Raw genomic sequence first — 20,301 nt, 5'->3', positions numbered from 1 at the left:
TCGCGATCGACGTAAGGAGCACCCCTGACCTACATCCATTCCCATAACCCAATCCTGAAAGTGGTACACAGAGAACAAGAATTAGACTGGTCCACACTGGCCGTGGGTAGGGCTGAGATGGTTGGTGCAGAGAATCTGGGCTCTCAAGGCCACAAAAACCCTGTCTGCTCACTCCATCAGTTTTGCAACATTTGTATGAATGTTACCAGAGATTATAGATCTACAAATTTCTACTTCTATCAGTCTTATCAATAAATACAAATGAACTTCTTCCATTAGCAGGCTGATGGTTGCACCTTGCTGCACAGTCACTGTATCTATATTCAGGAGGACTGTCTTTGATTGTACATTGACATTTTACCCTATTATAAAATATTTGTCTTGTCTATCTTGTCAGGAGAAAGGTGGAAGTTTGTTCAGCGGACTTTTGAAAAAGACTCCCAAACCATCTGAGAAAACATCAGATTTTGCTGTAATTTCATGCTTATTTGCTATGCAGTGAGAGTTTTTTCATGTGTAATGTGTTATTCTCTTTTTCATGAGACTTTTCTCTTTGTATTTCAGAACAGAGAGGCCCTGAGAGAGCTCTCAGCAAGCAATGAGGACTTGACTGCAAGCGAAGATGACTTGTCAGAAAAAAGCAATACCAAGGTGAGGGGCAGAATGCAGCAAAATCGGGACACAAATGTCTTCAGTTGCAGGATTCACAGACTTTTTTTGTTTTGTTTGTAGGATAAAAATATTTTTAGCAACATTTTTAAGAAACCACAGAAAAAAGCATTGGATTCTGCAGCAGGGAAGGTGACTGGCTAAAATTGAACTAATGTAGCTCTATTGAGTGATGTTGCAGTGATAGTTATTGTCTGTTTTGTTGGATTGAGGAGCTGGAGGTAAAGACTGAAAATGAGTTATCTGGTAGCAGTGAGAAGCTGTCGGATGCAACTGTCTCAAAGGTACAGCAATCTTTCTCTCACACCCACACACAAACACTCACAAGCATACACACCTACATCCATTCTCATAACCCAATCCTGAAAGTGGTACAAAGAGACCAGGAATTAGACTGGTCCAAACTGGCCGTGGGTAGGGCTGAGATGGTTGGTGCAGAGAATCTGGGCTCTCAAGGCCACAAAAACCCTGTCTGCTCACTCCATCAGTTTTTCAGAACTTGTGTTGTGAACTGCAGATGCACACTGAACCCCAAAGGTAGTTACACACACATGACGGAATTAGGTGTAAGTATTTTAGTGAGATTTGTCAATGGAAATTCACAGTTCACAAAAGTATAAGTCAACAGGGAGTTTGCAGTAGGCTGGGCAAGACGGGCAGTCTTTTGAAGCAGAAGGCAGGTGAGAAGATTAACCAGAGATGAGTCGCAGGTGTGTAATTGGTACACAGGGATGATCCAGGAAGCAGCCCTGTCCATCCTGAAAATAGACACAGAGTGGAAAGGTTGACAAGAAACAGAAGGGAGGGGCAGAGGGAAAACACTTGGAAGGAGGGGACAGAGAACTGGTGGAAAACTGGGAACTTTTAAACTTTTAACTGGAAAAAGTTGAAGTTCGGGTGGATCTTCATGGACTCAAATGGATGGCAGAGGGGTTTATACTTTTTTTGATGGGGACGGGACCAATAAAGCGGGAAGAAACTTTACAGGACTTGTTGGCCAACTGAATGTTATGGGTGGACAACCAGACCTACTGACGTGGTTGGTAGAATGGAGCTTGTTGACAGTTGTGGTTGGCTGAGCGGTGGAAGTTGGAGTTGTGCGTGTGCTCCAGAGCCAACCTTGTAGCTTGCCAAGCCTTCCAAACCCTCTCAATAAACTGCTTCATGGATGGAACCGCAATCTCTCACTCCTGGAAGGAGAGACAGGGAGGCTGGGTGGTGGGAAGTTTAGGCAGAGCAAGGACGTGTGCGGTCTTTGAGAGATCCAGGGAAAACTGGATCATGGTGTGCAAAGATAATCTCTTTGTGGACTGGATGTAAACAAGATTCTTGTGGTCCATCCAAGCCACATAGTGTTGCTCTGCACTTTCCAGCAGGCGTCGCCACTCCTCCAATGCGAACTTAATAGCCCGTAGCTCACAGTTTCCCACATCATAATTACACTCTGTGGATGTGAACCTACAAGGGAAAAAAAGGCACATGGATGGAGCTGTTTATCGGTACCAGAGTACTGGGACAACATGGTCCCAACATCCGAGGCCTGGGGTCAAGTTGCATGAGGACCAGTGATGTGGAGAACAGAATCTTTAGCTTCTCAAAGGCTTCATCTTCGTCAGGAGACTAGCAGAAAATCACTTCTGTCAAAGTGAGTCTCAGGAGAGGTGAACCCTACTGTAGGAGTTGGTAAAGAAAACAATACAACTCCTTCCAATTTGCCGGGATCGGCCACTCTACCACCGCTCTGATCTTCTCTGGGTCTGTCATCATCCTACCACTCTGGATAATTCAGTTAAGGAAGGGAACAAAGTTAGCATGAAAATCTTAATTTCTCCACTTTAACAAATAATTTGCTTTCCAGTAATCTTGCTAAAACCTGTTGCACATGGCCTACATGTTCCTTCATGCTCCAAAAGAAAATCAGAGAGCGGTTCAGAAAATCTCACAGAACATCATTACTTAGCACCTGAAATACTGCCGGGGGAATGGTGAGTCCAAACGGCATGACCAGATACTCAAAGTGGCCTAATGGGGGTGTTGAATACCATTTTCCATTCATCGCCCTTCGTTTCATTTCGTTTTCTCCCGCTTATCAGAGTCCGGGTCGCGGGGGCAGCAGCTTCAGGAAGGATGCCCAGACAGCCCTCTCCCCGGCCACTTTCATCAGTTCCTCCGGGGGGACCCCCAGCCACTCCCAAGCCAGGCGAGAGATGTAATGCTTCCCCCTAGTCCTGGGCCAGCCACAAGGCCTCCTCCCGGGGGGACATGTCTGGAAAACCTCTAAAGGGAGGTGTCCGGAACACATCCTGCCCAGATGCCCAAGCCACCCCAACTGACTCCTCTCGATGTGGAGAAGCAGTGGTTCCACTCCGAGCTCCTCCCGGGTGTCTGAGCTTCTCACCCTATCTCTAAGGTTGAGCCTGGCCACCTTGCGGTGCAAACTCATTTTGGCTGCTTGTAACCGCGACCTCATTCTTTCGGTCATCACCCAACGTTGATGGCCATAGGTGAGGATTGGGACGTAGATCGACCGGTAAATTGAGAGCTCGGCCTTCCGGCTCAGCTCCTTCCTCATCATGACTGATCGGTTAAGCGCCGCATCACGTCTGACGCTGCTCCGATCCGCCTGTCGATCTCCCGTTCCACCCTACCCTCACTCGTAAACAAGGTCCCCAGATACTTGAACTCCTCCACCTGAGGCAGGACCTCTTCCCCAACCCGGAGAAGTCACTCTACCTTTTTCCAAGCGAGGACCATGGACTCTGACTTGGAGGTGCTGATCCACATCGCTGCCGCTTCACACTCGGTCGTGAACCTCCCCAGCATGTGTTGGAGGTCCCTGCTCGATGGTGCCAGAAGAACTACGTTATCCGTAAAAAGCAGCGAACAGAACCGGTGACAAATGGCAGCCCTGGCGGAGTCCAACCCTCACTGGGAACGCGTCCAACTTACAACCGGCTATCCGGACCAAGCTCCTCTTCCTTCGGTACAGGGACTTCTGCTCTGGAAATTGGATGGTCCACCTCCTGGTCTCCCGACTCTGTTCCACCTTGTACTGAGACCTGGCTTCAGGAGGAGTATGTTAGCTTAAATGAATCTACTCCTCCTACCCATCTTAATTATCACATTCCTCGTGTTACTGGTCGAGGAGGGGGAGTGGCAGCAATCTATCACTCCAAGTTATTAATTAATCCTAGACCAAAAGCCTGACTCTTGGCATCACCCATCTGAGCTGGAAGACAGAAAAGCCACTTTTGTTTGTAGTTGTATATCGGCCCCCTGCTGAGCCACATTCAGAGTTCCTTTCTGAGTTCTCTGATTTCTTATCTGATTTGGTCCTTAGAACGGACAAAGTCATTATTATTGGAGATTTTAATATCCATGTAGACGTTGTAAATGACATCTTTAGAAATGGCTTCATTTCTTTACTTGAGTCAGTTGGTTTCCTCCAGCAGATAAACCAACCAACTCATAGCTTCAACCACACCTTAGATCTAGTTCTGACTTATGGTGTTGAGGTAGAACACGTGTCAGTGTTCCCTCAGAACCCACTCCTGTCAGATTAAGATTAAGATTAAGATGTACTTTATTCATCCCCGTGGGGAAATTGAATTGTAGTAGCAACCTATACAAATATAAGTATAACAGAATAAATAAATACAGATAAGATTAGAACGTTATAAGCATATATACAGCATATATTATAAGCATATATATATATATATAATATATACATATTATAAGCATTATAAGCATATATACATAAATATAGAACAAAATAGAAATAAAATTACAACATAAACATTACCCAATTCCTCATAAACATTACACAAGATCATTCTATGATCACTTTTACATTTATGATTAAGGATTCTTCTATCCTCAGAGCACAGTCTTACTATAGCAGATGTCTTTCAGATAATGCTGTAGCTAAGTTTAAGGAAGCAATCCCTGTGCTAATCCCAGGACCACTGTGTGTTTCCCCAGGGATCAATCATTATAATCTTAGCCCTGCTGAGGTTGACTCTATTGCTGAAGGTACAGCAACCTCACTGAGAATCACGCCTGATTCTGTTGCCCCCCTGAAAAAGAAAATGGTTAAATCAGAGGAGGTGTGCCCCCTGATATAATTCACATATCAGGATCTTCAAGCAGAATGCGCACAGACAAGAAAGGAAGTGGCATTCTTGTAAAATAGACAGCTATCATGTAGCCTGGAAAGACTGTCTATTACTTTACAAAAAGGCCCTTCGCAAGGCTAGAACAGCTTATTTTTCTTCTTTAATTGAGGAAAATAAGAGCAACCCCAGGTTTCTTTTCAGCACTGTGGCCAAATTAACTAAGAGTCACAGTGTTTTAGATCCACGTATCCCTTCTTCCCTTAGTGGTGAAGACTTCATGGGCTTCTTCACTGATAAAGTTCTAGCTATCAGAGAAAAAGCTAACCAGGCCATCCCAACAACTGGACCATCACCAGATGTGCTGACTGTGGGAACATACAGGTTCTCCAACGAGCCCTTAAACTCCTTCACTCCTATATATTCTTCTGAGGCGTCATCGCTAATTCAGAAATCCAAGTCCACCACGTGTCTCGTGGCAGCTCTATCCTGGACCAGATCAGTTGTTCTTTAGTGACAGGTTATGTACCCCGGTCCTACAAGGTGGCAGTGATTAAGCCGTTGCTTAAAAAAACATCACTGGATCCTGATGTCTTAGCAAATTACAGGCCGATATCCAACCTTCCTTTTATCTCTAAAATTCTTGAGAAGGTGGTGGTGACTCAGTTACTGGAGCACCTGCAGAGAAACAGCCTGTTTGAGATGTTTCAGTCAGGCTTTAGAGCTCATCACAGTACAGAAACAGCACTTCTTAAAGTTACTAATGATCTTCTCATAGCTTCAGATCATGGACTGGTCTCTATGCTGGTTCTGCTGGACCTCAGTGCTGCTTTTGATACAGTTGATCACAGCATCCTGTTACACAGACTGGAACATGTGATTAGGATTAAAGGGAGAGCACTAGACTGGTTTAGATCATATTTGTCTGATAGATACCAGTTTGCTCATGTCCATGGTGTTCCCTCCTCATACAGTAGGGTTAGCCATGGAGTTCCACAAGGTTCTGTAGTTGGACCAATCCTTTTCACCTTGTACATGCTTCCCTTAGGGAACATTATTCGGCAGCATTTTCATGGTTATGCTGATGACACCCAGCTTTATTTATCCATGAAACCAGAGGAGACAGAGAAGTTAGTGAAACTCCAGACTTGTCTTAAAGACATAAAGTCCTGGATGTCTTCAAATTTCCTCCTCCTTAACCCGGGAAAAACTGAGGTCATGGTGTTTGGTCCTGAACCTCTCAGGGATAGATTAGATCACATGATCACTCTAGATGGTATCTCATTAGCATTTAGTCTCTCTGTGAGGAATCTTGAAGTAACTTTTGATCAAAATCTCTCCTTCACCTCACACATTAAATTAGTCTCTCGAAGTGCCTTTTTTCACCTGAGAAACATCACAAAGATCAGGAAACTACTGACACGGCATGATGCTGAAAAGTTAGTCCATGCATTTGTTACTTCCAGGCTGGACTATTGTAATTCTTTATGATCAGGGTGTCCAAACAGCTCTTTAAGAAGCCTCCAGTTGATCCAAAATGCTGCAGCCAGAGTTCTGAAAGGTATTGACAAGAGATCACATAACATAACTGGCATCTCTTCACTGGCTGCCCGTTAAATTTAGAATAATTTTTAAAACCCTTCTTTTGACCTACAAGGTCCTCAGAGGCCTAGCTCCATCCTACCTGGAGGAGCTAGTGACACCTTACCAGCCCAATAGACCGCTCCGCTCTCAGAATGCTGGTCTACTTGTGGTTCCCAGAGTCTCTAGGAGTAGAATGGGGGCCGAGCATTTAGCTACCAGGCCCCCCTGCTATGGAACCAGCTCCCTGTCCAGGTACGGGAGGCTGACTCCATCTCTACTTTTAAGATCAGACTTAAAACCTACCTCTTTAAAAAAGCTTATTGTTACTAATTCTGCAGTTCCAGTCACTATCATAGACAGACAAACTGTCATACTTAGGGGGTCGTCTAATCATTAGTTTAACATCTTAGCTATGCTGTTATAGGCCAAGGCTGCCGGGGTCCAGAAACATGATCACCTGACAGGCCTCTGTCACCCCGGGTCATGGTTTCCTCTCCTCTCCTCTCCTCTCCTCTCCTCTCCTCTCCTCTCCTCTCCTCTCCTCTCCTCTCCTCTCCTCTCCTCTCCTCTTCCTCTTCCTCTTCCTCCTCTTCAAGTAGACTAGTTATGTTGATTCTTGTGTAGTTTTTCTGCCCCCCCCTTCTGTATTCATTTACAGGTATCGCCGCCTTCGGAGCTGTGTGATGACCTCCGGCCCCGCTGACCCACTCGGCCTGCGGCTTGCATAAATAGTGTATTTTTGTATGTGTTTCTGTCCTCTGTGCCTCTCCTCTCCTCTCCTCTCCTCTCCTCTCCTCTCCTCTCCTCTCCTCTCCTCTCCTCTCCTCTCCTCTCCTCTCCATTCCATCCTCTACCTGTCCTCCCCCCTCTCCTCTCTCTCTACCCAGCCGGCCATCAGCAGGAGGGTCCCCCTACATGAGCCTGGTCCTGCTCTAGGTTTCTTCCTGTTAAAGGGGAGTTTTTCCTTGCCACTGTTGCTTGTTGGGGGTTAGGCCCCAGTAATCTGGAAAGCGCCTTGAAACAATTTTGATTGTATAAGACGCTATATAAATAAAGATTGATTTGATTTGTTGATACATGTTGGTAGGATTGAAGAGCTCCTGGAAGTATTCCTTCCACTGCTGGATACTTGCCCCAGGAGATATCAGCTGCTCCCCACCCACACCTAGTGCAGTGTGAGTGAGTTGCCGCCTGCCGCCCCTAAGGCGCAGGACAGTTTGCCAGAATCTTCTCAGTGCCGACCGAAAGTCTTCCTCCATAGTCTCACCAAACTCCTCCCACGCCCGAGTTTTTGCCTCCGCGACTGCCGAGGCCGCTTCGCCAGCCTGTACCGATCAGCTACATTCTTCGCCCTTACAGATCCTAATCAAGTGGTAGGTATTTCGGAGACCCAACTTGGTAAAAATATTTTCTTCCTAGAGAGGCTCCAAAGTAGAGGATTTTAATGGTAATAGGCACCGGTTTTTGACTGTTATGCTGTTCAGACGCTGTAGTCTATACATGGAGGAAGGGTTCAGTTCTTCTTTTCCACAAAAAAGAAACCTGCTTCGAGAGGTGAGGGGGACAGTCGGATAATCTCTGCAGCGAGGGACTCCACGATGTACTTCTTTATTGCCTCCCTCTCAGTGTGCAAACAGTGGAATAGCCAACTGGGGAGAAGAGAAGCACCTGTCAACTTTTTTGCACAGTCATAGGGTTGATGCAGAGGCAAGAAGAAAGCCTTCTCCTTGCTGAAAACCTCAAACAAGTCATGGTACTATTTAGGCACATTGAAGAGATTGGGAGGTGCCTGGGGCAACTGAACCCCCACCAAGAGTCAATGGGGATTTTAGACATAATGAATGACAATGGGAACTCCAACTTGCCACTTTTCCCTGTACCCAGTCAATTTAAGGATTGTGGTGGTGTAACCAAGGGTAACTCAGTACCAAAGGCGTTTTTGGGTGCTGAAATGACGAGGAATGATAGTTGTGCAGAATGGTTTCCGGACATGATGAGAGTGACTGGGACAGTCCTGCGGTTGATCTGGGTGAAGGGATATGGTGACGGTGAAGGGATACGGTAAAGGATTCATGGAGCAGCCTGCCTGTGCACCCAATTCCTCATCCAACAAACTGTCCTGGTCCCCTGAATCAACCAAGGCTTGGAGATGGAGAACTGGACTTCCAACACATAATGATGTGGACAAGAGAAGTTGTTCCAAGGGCAGGCGAACCCTGGCCTGCCAGTACCCCACTGGTACATACATACATCCACCAGAAATTAAATGCTCGGAACGGCTACAGTATAAATACTCACAGCTCGGATCTTGACCTCGACCGGGCTGGACGACATACTGACATGCAGGATGCTAGCTCCTGACGTCTTGCTCTCAGGCAATTCTCCAGGAAAATAGCCAGAGCGACGAGAGAATTTAGATCCAGGGATTTGACCTGGAGAGTGATTTCATTGCGCAGCTGATCACTTGGCCCCTGCAGGTAAAACTCCCCTGAAGCGCTGCCTCGTTCCACCCAGTATCCACAGCTAGGGTCCAAAAATCCACAGAGTAATCAGCCAAAGAGCACTCTTCTCTGGCAGAGAATCAGCAAGCATGTGGAGGCATCTCCAGAGTGATCTGGGTGACCAAAAATTGCCTTCTGGCTTTGTTACAGCTCGACGTAAAGCTTCGCTTCAAGGCGGTTGTGGGAACTGCCCAGGCCAGTGCCTTGCCTCATAGCAGGCCAAGTTAGGAAGATAGGAAACCTTTAAAAAGTCATTAGGAAAAGAATGTGCCTTCTGTTGGAAAACTAACTAGCACTGAAGCAGGAAATCATCACTGCCTTAGCCACATTAGTACTGTGGTTGATGAGGGTCTGTAACAGTTGTCCTTGTTGACCAAGTAAGGTTTCCTAAGAGGAGGAGGCACGTTGTGTTTCTGCGGGGTCCATACTGGCCAAATTGTTCTGTAACGAACTGTAGGCACAAACCAAACCCCAAAGGCAGATACACACAGCTGAATGAGGTGTAAATTTTTGACTGAGATATGGCAATGGAAATCCACAGTTCGCAAAAATGGAATAAGTCAACAGGGCGTTTGCAGCAAGCTGGGCGAGACAGGCAGGATCAGGCGACAAAGTTGGAGTACTGCAAATGATGTACAGACTCTAGAATTTCAGAACAAGATTAACCAAGCAAACCAGTCAAAAAGAGTTTTTAGCCAAGATTTTACCACAGAGGGTTGAACAAGGAATTGTTAATGATGTAAGTGTGAACCAGTCTTTGAAAGTGGAAGGCAGGTGAGATGATTAGGGAGAACACCTAACAATTTGTATGAATTTGTCCAGGGACTATACTGTAGATCTATACAATTTTATACTTCTATCACAGTCTTATACACAAAGACAAATGAACTTCTTCCATTAGCAGGCAGATGGTTGCACCTTGTTGCACATTCACTGTATTTTTTATTCAGATGAACTGTATGTGATTTTATATCACTTTTCAATTTGTAATTAAGAACAGAGAGCTCTCAGCAAGCAATGATGACTTGACAGCAAGCGATGATGACTTGTCAGAAAAAAGCAACACCAAGGTGAGAGGTAGAATGAAAATCAAAATACAAAATCGAGATACAAATGTCATCAGTTGCAGGATTCACTGACTTTTTTTTTGTTTGTAGGATAAAAATATTTTTAGCAACATTTTTAAGAAGCCACAGAAACAAACACTGGATGCTGCAGCAGGGAAGGTGACTAGCTAAATTTGAGCTAATGTAGCTCTATTGAGTGATGTTGCACACAATGTTAGTTATTGTCTTTTTTGCTGGATTGAGGAGCTGGAGGTGAAGTCTGAAAATGAGTTGTCTGGTAGCAATGAGAAGCTGTCGGATGCAACTGTCTCAGAGGTACAGCAATCTTTCTCTCACACCCACACACAAACACTCGCAAGCATGCACACCTACATCCATTCCCATAACCCAATCCTGAAAGTGGTACAGAGAGACCAGGAATTAGACTGGTCCAAACTGGCCGTGGGTAGGGCTGAGATGGTTGGTGCAGAGAATCTGGGTTCTCAAGGCCACAAAAACCCTGTCTGCTCACTCCATCAGTTTTGCAACATTTGTATGAATGTTACCAGAGATTATAGATCTACAAATTTCTACTTCTATCAGTCTTATCAATAAATACAAATGAACTTCTTCCATTAGCAGGCTAATGGTTGCACCTTGCTGCACAGTGACTGTATGTATATTCAGGAGGACTGTCTTTGATTGTACATTGACATTTTATCCTGTTATAAAATATTTGTTTTGTCTGTCTTGTCAGGAGAAAGGTGGAAGCTTGTTCAGCGGTCTTTTGAAAAAGACTCCCAAACCATCTGAGAAAACATCAGATTTTGCTGTAATTTCATGCTTATTTGCTATGCAGTGAGCGTTTTTTCATGTGTAATGTGCCATTCTCTTTTTCATGAGACTTTTCTCTTTGTATTTCAGAACAGAGAGGCCCTGAGAGAGCTCTCAGCAAGCAATGAGGACTTGACTGCAAGCGATGATGACTTGTCAGAAAAAAGCAACACCAAGGTGAGGGGCAGAATGCAGCAAAATCGGGACACAAATGTCTTCAGTTGCAGGATTCACGGACTTTTTTTGTTTTGTTTGTAGGATAAAAATATTTTTAGCAACATTTTTAAGAAACCACAGAAAAAAGCATTGGATGCTGCAGCAGGGAAGGTGACTAGCTAAATTTGAGCTAATGTAGCTCTATTGAGTGATGTTGCACACAATGTTAGTTATTGTCTTTTTTGCTGGATTGAGGAGCTGGAGGTGAAGTCTGAAAATGAGTTGTCTGGTAGCAATGAGAAGCTGTCGGATGCAACTGTCTCAAAGGTACAGCAATCTTTCTCTCACACCCACACACAAACACTCACAAGCATACACACCTACATCCATTCTCATAACCCAATCCTGAAAGTGGTACAAAGAGACCAGGAATTAGACTGGTCCAAACTGGCCGTGGGTAGGGCTGAGATGGTTGGTGCAGAGAATCTGGGTTCTCAAGGCCACAAAAACCCTGTCTGCTCACTCCATCAGTTTTGCAACATTTGTATGAATGTGACCAGAGATTATAGAGCTACAATTTTCTACTTCTATCAGTCTTATCAATAAATACAAATGAACTTCTTCCATTAGCAGGCTGATGGTTGCACCTTGCTGCACAGTGACTGTATGTATATTCAGGAGGACTGTCTTTGATTGTACATTGACATTTTATCCTGTTATAAAATATTTGTTTTGTCTGTCTTGTCAGGAGAAAGGTGGAAGTTTGTTCAGCGGTCTTTTGAAAAAGACTCCCAAACCATCTGAGAAAACATCAGATTTTGCTGTAATTTCATGCTTATTTGCTATGCAGTGAGCGTTTTTTCATGTGTAATGTGCCATTCTCTTTTTCATGAGACTTTTCTCTTTGTATTTCAGAACAGAGAGGCCCTGAGAGAGCTCTCAGCAAGCAATGAGGACTTGACTGCAAGCGATGATGACTTGTCAGAAAAAAGCAACACCAAGGTGAGGGGCAGAATGCAGCAAAATCGGGACACAAATGTCTTCAGTTGCAGGATTCACGGACTTTTTTTGTTTTGTTTGTAGGATAAAAATATTTTTAGCAACATTTTTAAGAAACCACAGAAAAAAGCATTGGATGCTGCAGCAGGGAAGGTGACTAGCTAAATTTGAGCTAATGTAGCTCTATTGAGTGATGTTGCACACAATGTTAGTTATTGTCTTTTTTGCTGGATTGAGGAGCTGGAGGTGAAGTCTGAAAATGAGTTGTCTGGTAGCAATGAGAAGCTGTCGGATGCAACTGTCTCAAAGGTACAGCAATCTTTCTCTCACACCCACACACAAACACTCACAAGCATACACACCTACATCCATTCTCATAACCCAATCCTGAAAGTGGTACAAAGAGACCAGGAATTAGACTGGTCCAAACTGGCCGTGGGTAGGGCTGAGATGGTTGGTGCAGAGAATCTGGGTTCTCAAGGCCACAAAAACCCTGTCTGCTCACTCCATCAGTTTTGCAACATTTGCATGAATGTGACCAGAGATTATAGAGCTACAATTTTCTACTTCTATCAGTCTTATCAATAAATACAAATAAACTTCTTCCATTAGCAGGCTGATGGTTGCACCTTGCTGCACAGTGACTGTATGTATATTCAGGAGGACTGTCTTTGATTGTACATTGACATTTTATCCTGTTATAAAATATTTGTTTTGTCTGTCTTGTCAGGAGAAAGGTGGAAGTTTGTTCAGCGGTCTTTTGAAAAAGACTCCCAAACCATCTGAGAAAACATCAGATTTTGCTGTAATTTCATGCTTATTTGCTATGCAGTGAGCGTTTTTTCATGTGTAATGTGCCATTCTCTTTTTCATGAGACTTTTCTCTTTGTATTTCAGAACAGAGAGGCCCTGAGAGAGCTCTCAGCAAGCAATGAGGACTTGACTGCAAGCGAAGATGACTTGTCAGAAAAAAGCAACACCAAGGTGAGGGGCAGAATGCAGCAAAATCGGGACACAAATGTCTTCAGTTGCAGGATTCACGGACTTTTCTTGTTTTGTTTGTAGGATAAAAACATTTTTAAGAAACCACAGAAAAAAGAATTGGATTCTGCAGCAGGGAAGGTGACTGGCTAAATTTGAACTAATGTAGCTCTATTGAGTGATGTTGCAGTGATAGTTATTGTCTGTTTTGTTGGACTGAGGAGCTGGAAGTGAAGACTGAAAACGAGTTATCTTGTAGCAGTGAGAAGCTGTGGGATGCAAATGTCTCAAAGGTACAACAATCTTTCTCTCTCTCTCTCTCTCTCACACACACACACACACACACACACACACACACACACACACACACACACACACACACACACACACACACGTGTTGACACGTGGACACACAAACACTCACAGGCATACACACCAACATCCATTCCAACAACCCAAACTGGCAAGAGATAAATAGAGAAAAGGAATTAGACTGGTCCAAACTGGCCCTGGGTAGGGCTGAGATGGTCGGTGCAGGGAATGTGGGCTCTCAAAGCCACAAAAACCCTGTCCATCAGTTTTGCAGCATTTGTATGAATGTGACCAGAGATTATAGATCTATACGATTTTCTACTTCTATCACAGTTTTATCAAAAAAGACAAATGAACTTCTTCCATTAGCAGGCAGATGGTTGCATCTTCTTGCACATTCACTGTATCTGCATTCAGGAGAATTATCTTTGATTGTAAATCAAGTTTGTTCAGTGGACTCTTGAAAAAGACTTCCAAACTATGTGAAGAGACATCAAATTCTACTGTAATTTGGTGTTCTTTTGCTGTGCAGTGTATTTTATTTTATGGTGTTTATATAAAAAGAGCAGCCTACACATATTTTTTCTTCTTCAGGAGAGAGAGGGACAGAGAGTGCTCTCAGCAAGCAATGATGACCTGATGGCCAGCGATGAAAACACCACCAAGGTGAGGAGCAGAATGCTGCAAATTTAGGATACAAATGTCTCCAGTTGGGACATTCACTGACTTTTTTCCTGCAGCATAAAAATATTTTTAGCAACATGTTTAAGACGCCACAGAAACAAGTATGGGATGCTGCCGCAGGAAAGGTGACTGGCTAAATTTGAACTAGTATAGTTGTAATAAGTGATTATCTTAATAATGGTAAATGTGTTGTGTTGGATTGAGGAGCTGGAGGTGAAGACTGCAAATGAATTATCTGGTAGCAATGAGAAGCTGTCAGATGCCAATGCTCCAAAGGTACAACAATCATTTTTATTAAGCACACCTGGGTTTACACACAAGAGACAGACACACACATCAATACCTTCATTCCTGCAACACTTTCCGTCATGTAGAAAAGAAAAAAGTCTGGCCCAGACAGGCCCTGGATATGGGCTCAGAGGGTCAGTCCAGAGGATGTGGGCTGTCAAGGTCACAAAAACTCCCGAGCGTGGACCTTGCAGCCCAGATGTTACTTTGCATGAGAGAAACCTTGCTGACAAAGTGTAGATCAAGGAGTTACTTTATTGTACACTTTTATAGGTTCACAAGATGGGAACACATTTAACTATACATTTAACTTTTATTTTGAATCATTTTATTTTCAACAATTTCAAATATTTTTCTTATATTTTAAAATGATAAAAATGCATTTTAAGGAAAAAAGAGGCGGCCTTGCTGGCATCTTCATAAGATCATCCAGTATTGACAACCTGTTGGAAGAGGTTAGTGTACACAAAGATTACCACATTGACATATTTCCAAAAGCTTTTATAGTTTTGTTTCACATGAACAGTCAATGTTATTCAATAGTTAATGTTAGGTCAAATGAGATTTGTAATGGCAAGATACAGTTAATTTAAATATCAATACATATAAAACTAGAAACAAAGTAGAGAGTGCAGACCTCTGCCAAGATGGCCATTTGCCCAATTTGTAATGGCTTTTTAATGAAATCTTCAGGAAATTTTGATAATGGGCCAAGGAATAGCTCATTAAGCTCATTTTGCTGACGTTCTGGATTCCACTGTTATATAACCTTGTATTAATACTGCCTATATACCTATGCTAACTATACTAAGAGTGTAAGGAAATGACTTGCTTGGCGGAGTTCTGTGCTCTAAATATTGTTTTTTCATTAACTGTTTCTTTCTGTTTTCAGGAGAAAAGTGTTTTTAGTGGTATGTTTAAGAAGTCTCATAAACCATCAAAGCAGGCAACATCAGATGAGGTGTCATAATTGCTCATTCATATAAAACTTGAACATTTCCCCTTTTATTTATTCATTTATTGGTTTATTCAAATTTTCATTCATTTTATTGATTGTTGCCTGTTTAGGAATCAAACACAGGCAAGGAGAAGAGCATGTCTGCCAGTTGTGAAAGTTTGTCAGAAGCAACAGTGTTAAAGGTACTGATTGTGATTTAACTTCAGTTTTCATCGCTGATATGCTATGAATTATTCACTACAAATGAATAATTTTGTTTTTTTTGTCAGGAGAAGACTGTAGGGCTTGTAGGTTATTTTAAAAAGTCTCCTAAACCAGCTCCTCGCACAATAGTTACTAAGGTGATCAAAGAAACACATTTGATTTGCCCTTGTGTGTAATTTTAATCATCTGTAAAAGCTCTTTTATAGTGGTGCAAAATTCCTTGCTTTCCAGGATCCTCTCAGTGAGATGGAGGTCCACTCCAGCTCTGACAGCCTTACAGAAACTGCAGAGGTGATGAAATTCAGAGTTGTGTGAGAGTAGAGCTGGAGTCAGCCTCCCGTTCCTGGACAGGGAGCTGGTTCCATAGCAGGGGGGCCTGATAGCTAAATGCGCGGCCCCCCATTTTACCTTTAGAGACTGTGGGAACCACCCAGTATTGGAGCGGTCTATTGCATCACTAAGGCATCACTAGCTCCTCCAGGTAGGATGGAGCTAGGCCTCTGAGGACCTTGCAGGTCAGAAGAAGGGTTTTAAAAATTATTCTAAATTTAATTGGCAGCCAATGAAGAGACGCCAGTACAGGAGTTATGTGATCTCTTTAGTCAATACCTGTCAGAACTCTAGCTGCAGCATTTTGGATCAACTGGAGGCTTCTTTAAGAGTTGTTTGGACACCCTGATCATAAAGAATTACAATAGTCCAGCCTGGAAGTAAAAAATGAATGGACTTGCTTTTCAGCACGTCGAGTGTTTGTGTTGTGGTTTATGGTCGCTTGTCATTCTCAGTTTTATTAAATGTCCATCTTTGTTTGCAGGAAAGTGTTAATTTAGAGAGACTGGAACAAGGCCGGCTGAGTAGGAGTAGAACAATCAAGAAGAAAAAGCGAGTGAGTTGTTTTTCTTTACATTGGAAGGGAAATAAAACAGTACCGGTAATATATTTCTGTTGTAACTTGCTTGGTCTCACTAATCTGTATTTGCTTACCTTTTTTCAGGTTGTTTCATTCCGACTAAAAAAAACTCTTTATAGGGTACCCAAGGCTGACCAGGTAGGCCTTTTTTGTTTATTCCCATTTATGCACCTCTTCTTATGTAGCTTTAGTATTATGCTAAATATTTATTTTTGTTAATCCAATGAAATTATCAATTGAATTGTTTAACATTTAAACACAGAGTGTAAAGTAAATTCATGTTTCTTTTACTTGTTGCACTGTTTTAGGTGAGATTTGCTTCTGTTTTTCCTCTCCTCAGATTTCAGAAGAGATGCCTCTTATTGAAGAGGCTGTTGAGCTGCAGGAACTGACCCAAGCAACATCTAAAACAGTGAGTATACTTTAAAGTGGAAGCTAAAAAGAATTTGACACAGGAGAATATTAAACAGATGTAAAGATTGTGTTACTGTGTACTTGAGGAGAGTACAGTGGAGGTCCAGCCTATTGAAATGGCATCCTATCCATCTGAGGACAATCCAATGGAATCTGAGGAGGTATGTTTTATGCTGCTGTTTATTTGGAACACTAGCCAAATGTGATTGCACTTCTAAAAACAATCTTTTTGCTGACCAAATCCTCTGCTTTTAGGAAGGTGACGAGTTGATGCAGTGGTGGAACACAGTCAAAGGTTTGTATGTGTGTTTATTTAAATATTAACCTGGATTGTTTTTACTCTTTATATCTTAAGTGCCACACAGTGGTTTGATTGTTTTCTATTGACATCCAGGTTGGGCAGAATGGAATGAGACCAATAATTTTCCTGACAATGAGGAAATGTAAGTATATTTGTTTTTATTTTATTTTATTTCAAGTTATTTTATTTTGTTTTACTTTTAGCTCTATTATTTCAAAGATTGCGACAAATATTTGTACGTTTTGGCTATGATTTTCCCAACTGTGTAGGGCTTTGGAGCAGGCCGCAGATCGTGTTTACATGGCAGCCTGTCTATTTGTCCGCCTGTTTAACCAGCGTGGAGCATCTCTGCAACATCGTATCCTGGAGCTTTTGGCCCTGGCAGATGCAGCAGATCAATTTCATAAGAAAACTGTTGCAGCTGCTGTGGGTGGAGGTGTTGCTAGTGTTGCAGGCAGTATTGCAACAATTACAGGCCTCATTCTGGCGCCTTTTACGTTTGGGGCGTCTATTATAGTCACCGCAGTAGGGATCAGTGTTGCGACTGCGGGCAGCATCACTTCAGCAACAGCCAACATTACGGATGCTGTTCATTCTAATATGGACCGCAAGAAGTTGGAAAAAATGATCCAGGACTACCAGGATGAGATCAACGTCATCCGAGAGTGTTTGGAGTTTGTGCAGGTAGGAGTTGGTTAATTATCCTCAAGTTACATCAAGTAAAGGCATATAATGTATATATACATGTACATTCACATGTATAATTTTATGTAATGAGTGTGTGTTCAGATATAATCTTTTGTGCCTCTTGCAGGCAGGAATGGACACCTTACAGGAATGGGATTTTGATAAATACTCCCAAAGTGCTGCCAAAAAAGCTCTGAACCACAACATCAAGCATGTGATGAAGGAGGGTGGCCGTGCTGGAAAAGCTTTGATGATAAACACAGATAAACTCATAAGCACTGTGCAGATTTTAGGCACTGCTGGAGGAGCAGCAAAGGCTGTGCAGGCCATTAGTGTCACAACAGGGGTCATGTCCGCGTTATTCCTGGCTCTGGATGTTTTCTTTCTTGCCAAGGACTCCCATGAACTCCGCAAGGGTGCCAAAACCAAGTTTGCCAACAAAATAAGGGATGTTTGTAAAGAGCTTCAAGATGGCCTTCTGGAATTGAACAAAGTGAAAACACAGCTGCAGAAAACAATGGATGGCATTGAGGTGGAGGAGTATGAAGAGATCCATGAGGTAGAGGTGGAAGTTGATGATGATTTAGCATCTGACCCAAAGAAGCTGGCTGAATTGGAACAAGAGTTGGATCTCCTGGAGGAAAAACTGAACAAGAAGACAGAGGAAGATGAGAAAAAGTATAATGAGATGAAAAAAGATAAGGGAAACACTGCTAAGGGCACAAAAACTGGAGAGGACAAAGACAAAGTGGACGACCAAGATGGAAATAAGGAAACTTTGAAGACAAAACACAATAAAGAAAAAAAGCTTGACTCAAAATTTGAAATTACAGATGAGAAAAATGAGCAGAAAATTGAAAAGGTCAATTTGGCAAAAGTCGAAGTTGTAAAAGACAAATCTCCGAGAGAAAGCAAAACAGACAAAGAGACAGAGAACTCTGTTACTGCTGAAAAAAAAAAACAGGGGAGCAGGAATGACACAAACAAAGAAAAGGAGAAAATTAAGACCAAAGAACATGATAAATATGCACAGTATGAGTCAAAACAAGAACAACATGGAAGAGCACATTTAAAGAGAGAAAGTGAAAGGAGTAAGAGCAGAAGAGATGCAGAAAGAGAAAGCCATACAAAGAAAGAAGTGGATCATGGGAGAAAGGTAGAGAGACGAGCAATGGACGGAAGAGCTGAAATGTCAAAGAAAAGTGAAGAGACGGAGAACAGTGGGACACAGAGGGAAGATGACTTTAGAAAAAAGTCACATCTGAGTCAAATGAGACGAGATCACCACGAATCAACAAACCCTAGAGAGGAGTATAAGAGACATCACACAAGGACAGCAGTGGCACGTGAAGAGTCAATGGAGGTCAGAGTGAGAGGTGGGAATGGGAGTATCAGGAAGCATTCTGGAAGCACACAGGATAAAGAGAAGGTGGAGCAGAGGAAGAGCAGAGATGGTGAGAGAGACAAAGAGGGAAGACGCAGTCACAGAGGATCTCGAGGACGATCCAGCATCCTAGAAGACGGCCTATATATTTAAGTGTAAACATCAAAACCTACTGTAATTATTCAGATATTTACCTTTTTAAAAGGGATGGTTCACTTAAAAAGCGTACAAAAATGGTGGAATACACATTTAACAAGCAATCAACAACTGAAAAAAAGAATTCTTCAGTTTGGATGATAAAGTGTTGAAATAATGCCGAAAATTCTGCAACTATGTCATACGTGTGGTCGCCTGTAGTATTCTATACTCTCATGACCAGAGGAGGATTTTTATCTTTTTTTTCCCCTGCCACCAACTAATGAAGAGAGCCTGGATGTTCAGATATGGTAACATCAATCCTAACATATCCTGCAGTTACCGTGCTTGACATAACAAGATGGAAATGTCTGTTGAACTATTGTCTGTTGAGTAAATATTTTCAAAGGTTTAATTAGTAATTGAAAATTAACCGTGCTATTTAGCAAGCAGGAAGGTATGCAAGTCCCTGCCTGTTGAAGCAACAAGTTTCTGTAATTTTAATCCTATACACGCCTTCTTTTTTTTTTAGGGCAGGCAATACATTCAATCTTGTTTTGTTTCTTTCATGGCTTGTATTACTTTGATTTTATTAGCCATGGACATTGGTCCACCAATCTGTAAAGACTGTTTGTTAGATACCATCCCTCCTGTGGAAGATTTGCTGCATATCTATATAAACATTGTGAGAAGCTTTTGTTTTCAGTAGTGGTAAAAATTCATCTTCAGTTTTCCCTTTGCTCTCTTTCTAATCTACAGTTCTTATTCCTCTTACAGGCACATTATTCTGCAAATGTGTTTTGTGTTTATTCATAAATGTGTCTGCACTCTTGGTATTGGACCTGGATACGCAGTTAAAAACAGTTATTGTTAATATAGTATTAATGACCATAAAGGAAGGGTGTGTGTTTTTGTGCACTGGTGTGTGCTTGTATAATGAGGGCTGACAGTGCTTAAGGTGGTGTAAACAAAGGTTCAAATGGAACATGTTTAATTAAAACCATTAAAAGCACCTTTGAAAACATTAAAAACCACACTGAGGCTCTCACACTCACTGTACGTGTGAAACGCCATCTCTCGCACAGAGCAGAACGGGCACTGGTCCGACGCAGCAGGATTCATCCTAAAGATAAAATTGT

General features: G+C 42.6%; 1 protein-coding gene across 7 annotated transcripts in view; it reads left to right on the top strand.

The window, feature by feature from the left end:
* The window catches only part of LOC105418223 (titin homolog), a 37,262-nt gene extending 17,041 nt beyond the window's left edge, over window positions 1–20,221 (top strand). For 2 of the 7 annotated variants that reach the window (XM_029831491.1, XM_029831485.1), the window contains exons 15-49: window positions 398–472; window positions 565–651; window positions 733–801; window positions 882–953; window positions 9,865–9,939; window positions 10,027–10,095; window positions 10,180–10,251; window positions 10,673–10,747; window positions 10,840–10,926; window positions 11,008–11,076; window positions 11,161–11,232; window positions 11,654–11,728; window positions 11,821–11,907; window positions 11,989–12,057; window positions 12,142–12,213; window positions 12,635–12,709; window positions 12,802–12,888; window positions 12,970–13,026; window positions 13,107–13,178; window positions 13,792–13,863; window positions 13,938–14,006; window positions 14,086–14,157; window positions 14,559–14,624; window positions 15,062–15,130; window positions 15,238–15,309; window positions 15,397–15,468; window positions 15,563–15,622; window positions 16,146–16,217; window positions 16,326–16,379; window positions 16,582–16,653; window positions 16,742–16,816; window positions 16,911–16,950; window positions 17,050–17,098; window positions 17,226–17,640; window positions 17,771–20,221. In XM_029831491.1, the coding sequence (XP_029687351.1) occupies window positions 398–472; window positions 565–651; window positions 733–801; window positions 882–953; window positions 9,865–9,939; window positions 10,027–10,095; window positions 10,180–10,251; window positions 10,673–10,747; window positions 10,840–10,926; window positions 11,008–11,076; window positions 11,161–11,232; window positions 11,654–11,728; window positions 11,821–11,907; window positions 11,989–12,057; window positions 12,142–12,213; window positions 12,635–12,709; window positions 12,802–12,888; window positions 12,970–13,026; window positions 13,107–13,178; window positions 13,792–13,863; window positions 13,938–14,006; window positions 14,086–14,157; window positions 14,559–14,624; window positions 15,062–15,130; window positions 15,238–15,309; window positions 15,397–15,468; window positions 15,563–15,622; window positions 16,146–16,217; window positions 16,326–16,379; window positions 16,582–16,653; window positions 16,742–16,816; window positions 16,911–16,950; window positions 17,050–17,098; window positions 17,226–17,640; window positions 17,771–19,180 (4,155 nt within the window). In that variant the 3' untranslated portion in view covers window positions 19,181–20,221. The remainder of the gene's footprint in view (window positions 1–397; window positions 473–564; window positions 652–732; window positions 802–881; window positions 954–9,864; window positions 9,940–10,026; window positions 10,096–10,179; window positions 10,252–10,672; window positions 10,748–10,839; window positions 10,927–11,007; window positions 11,077–11,160; window positions 11,233–11,653; window positions 11,729–11,820; window positions 11,908–11,988; window positions 12,058–12,141; window positions 12,214–12,634; window positions 12,710–12,801; window positions 12,889–12,969; window positions 13,027–13,106; window positions 13,179–13,791; window positions 13,864–13,937; window positions 14,007–14,085; window positions 14,158–14,558; window positions 14,625–15,061; window positions 15,131–15,237; window positions 15,310–15,396; window positions 15,469–15,562; window positions 15,623–16,145; window positions 16,218–16,325; window positions 16,380–16,581; window positions 16,654–16,741; window positions 16,817–16,910; window positions 16,951–17,049; window positions 17,099–17,225; window positions 17,641–17,770) is intronic. The other 5 variants (XM_029831489.1, XM_029831487.1, XM_029831490.1 and 2 more) reach the window with 5 other exon arrangements.
* The last annotated feature ends 80 nt before the right edge of the window (window positions 20,222–20,301 follow it).

This window comes from Takifugu rubripes, chromosome 22 (assembly GCF_901000725.2).
Source record: "Takifugu rubripes chromosome 22, fTakRub1.2, whole genome shotgun sequence".
Taxonomy (NCBI): Eukaryota; Metazoa; Chordata; class Actinopteri; order Tetraodontiformes; family Tetraodontidae; genus Takifugu; species Takifugu rubripes.
This window is presented reverse-complemented; position numbering and strand designations above follow the sequence as displayed.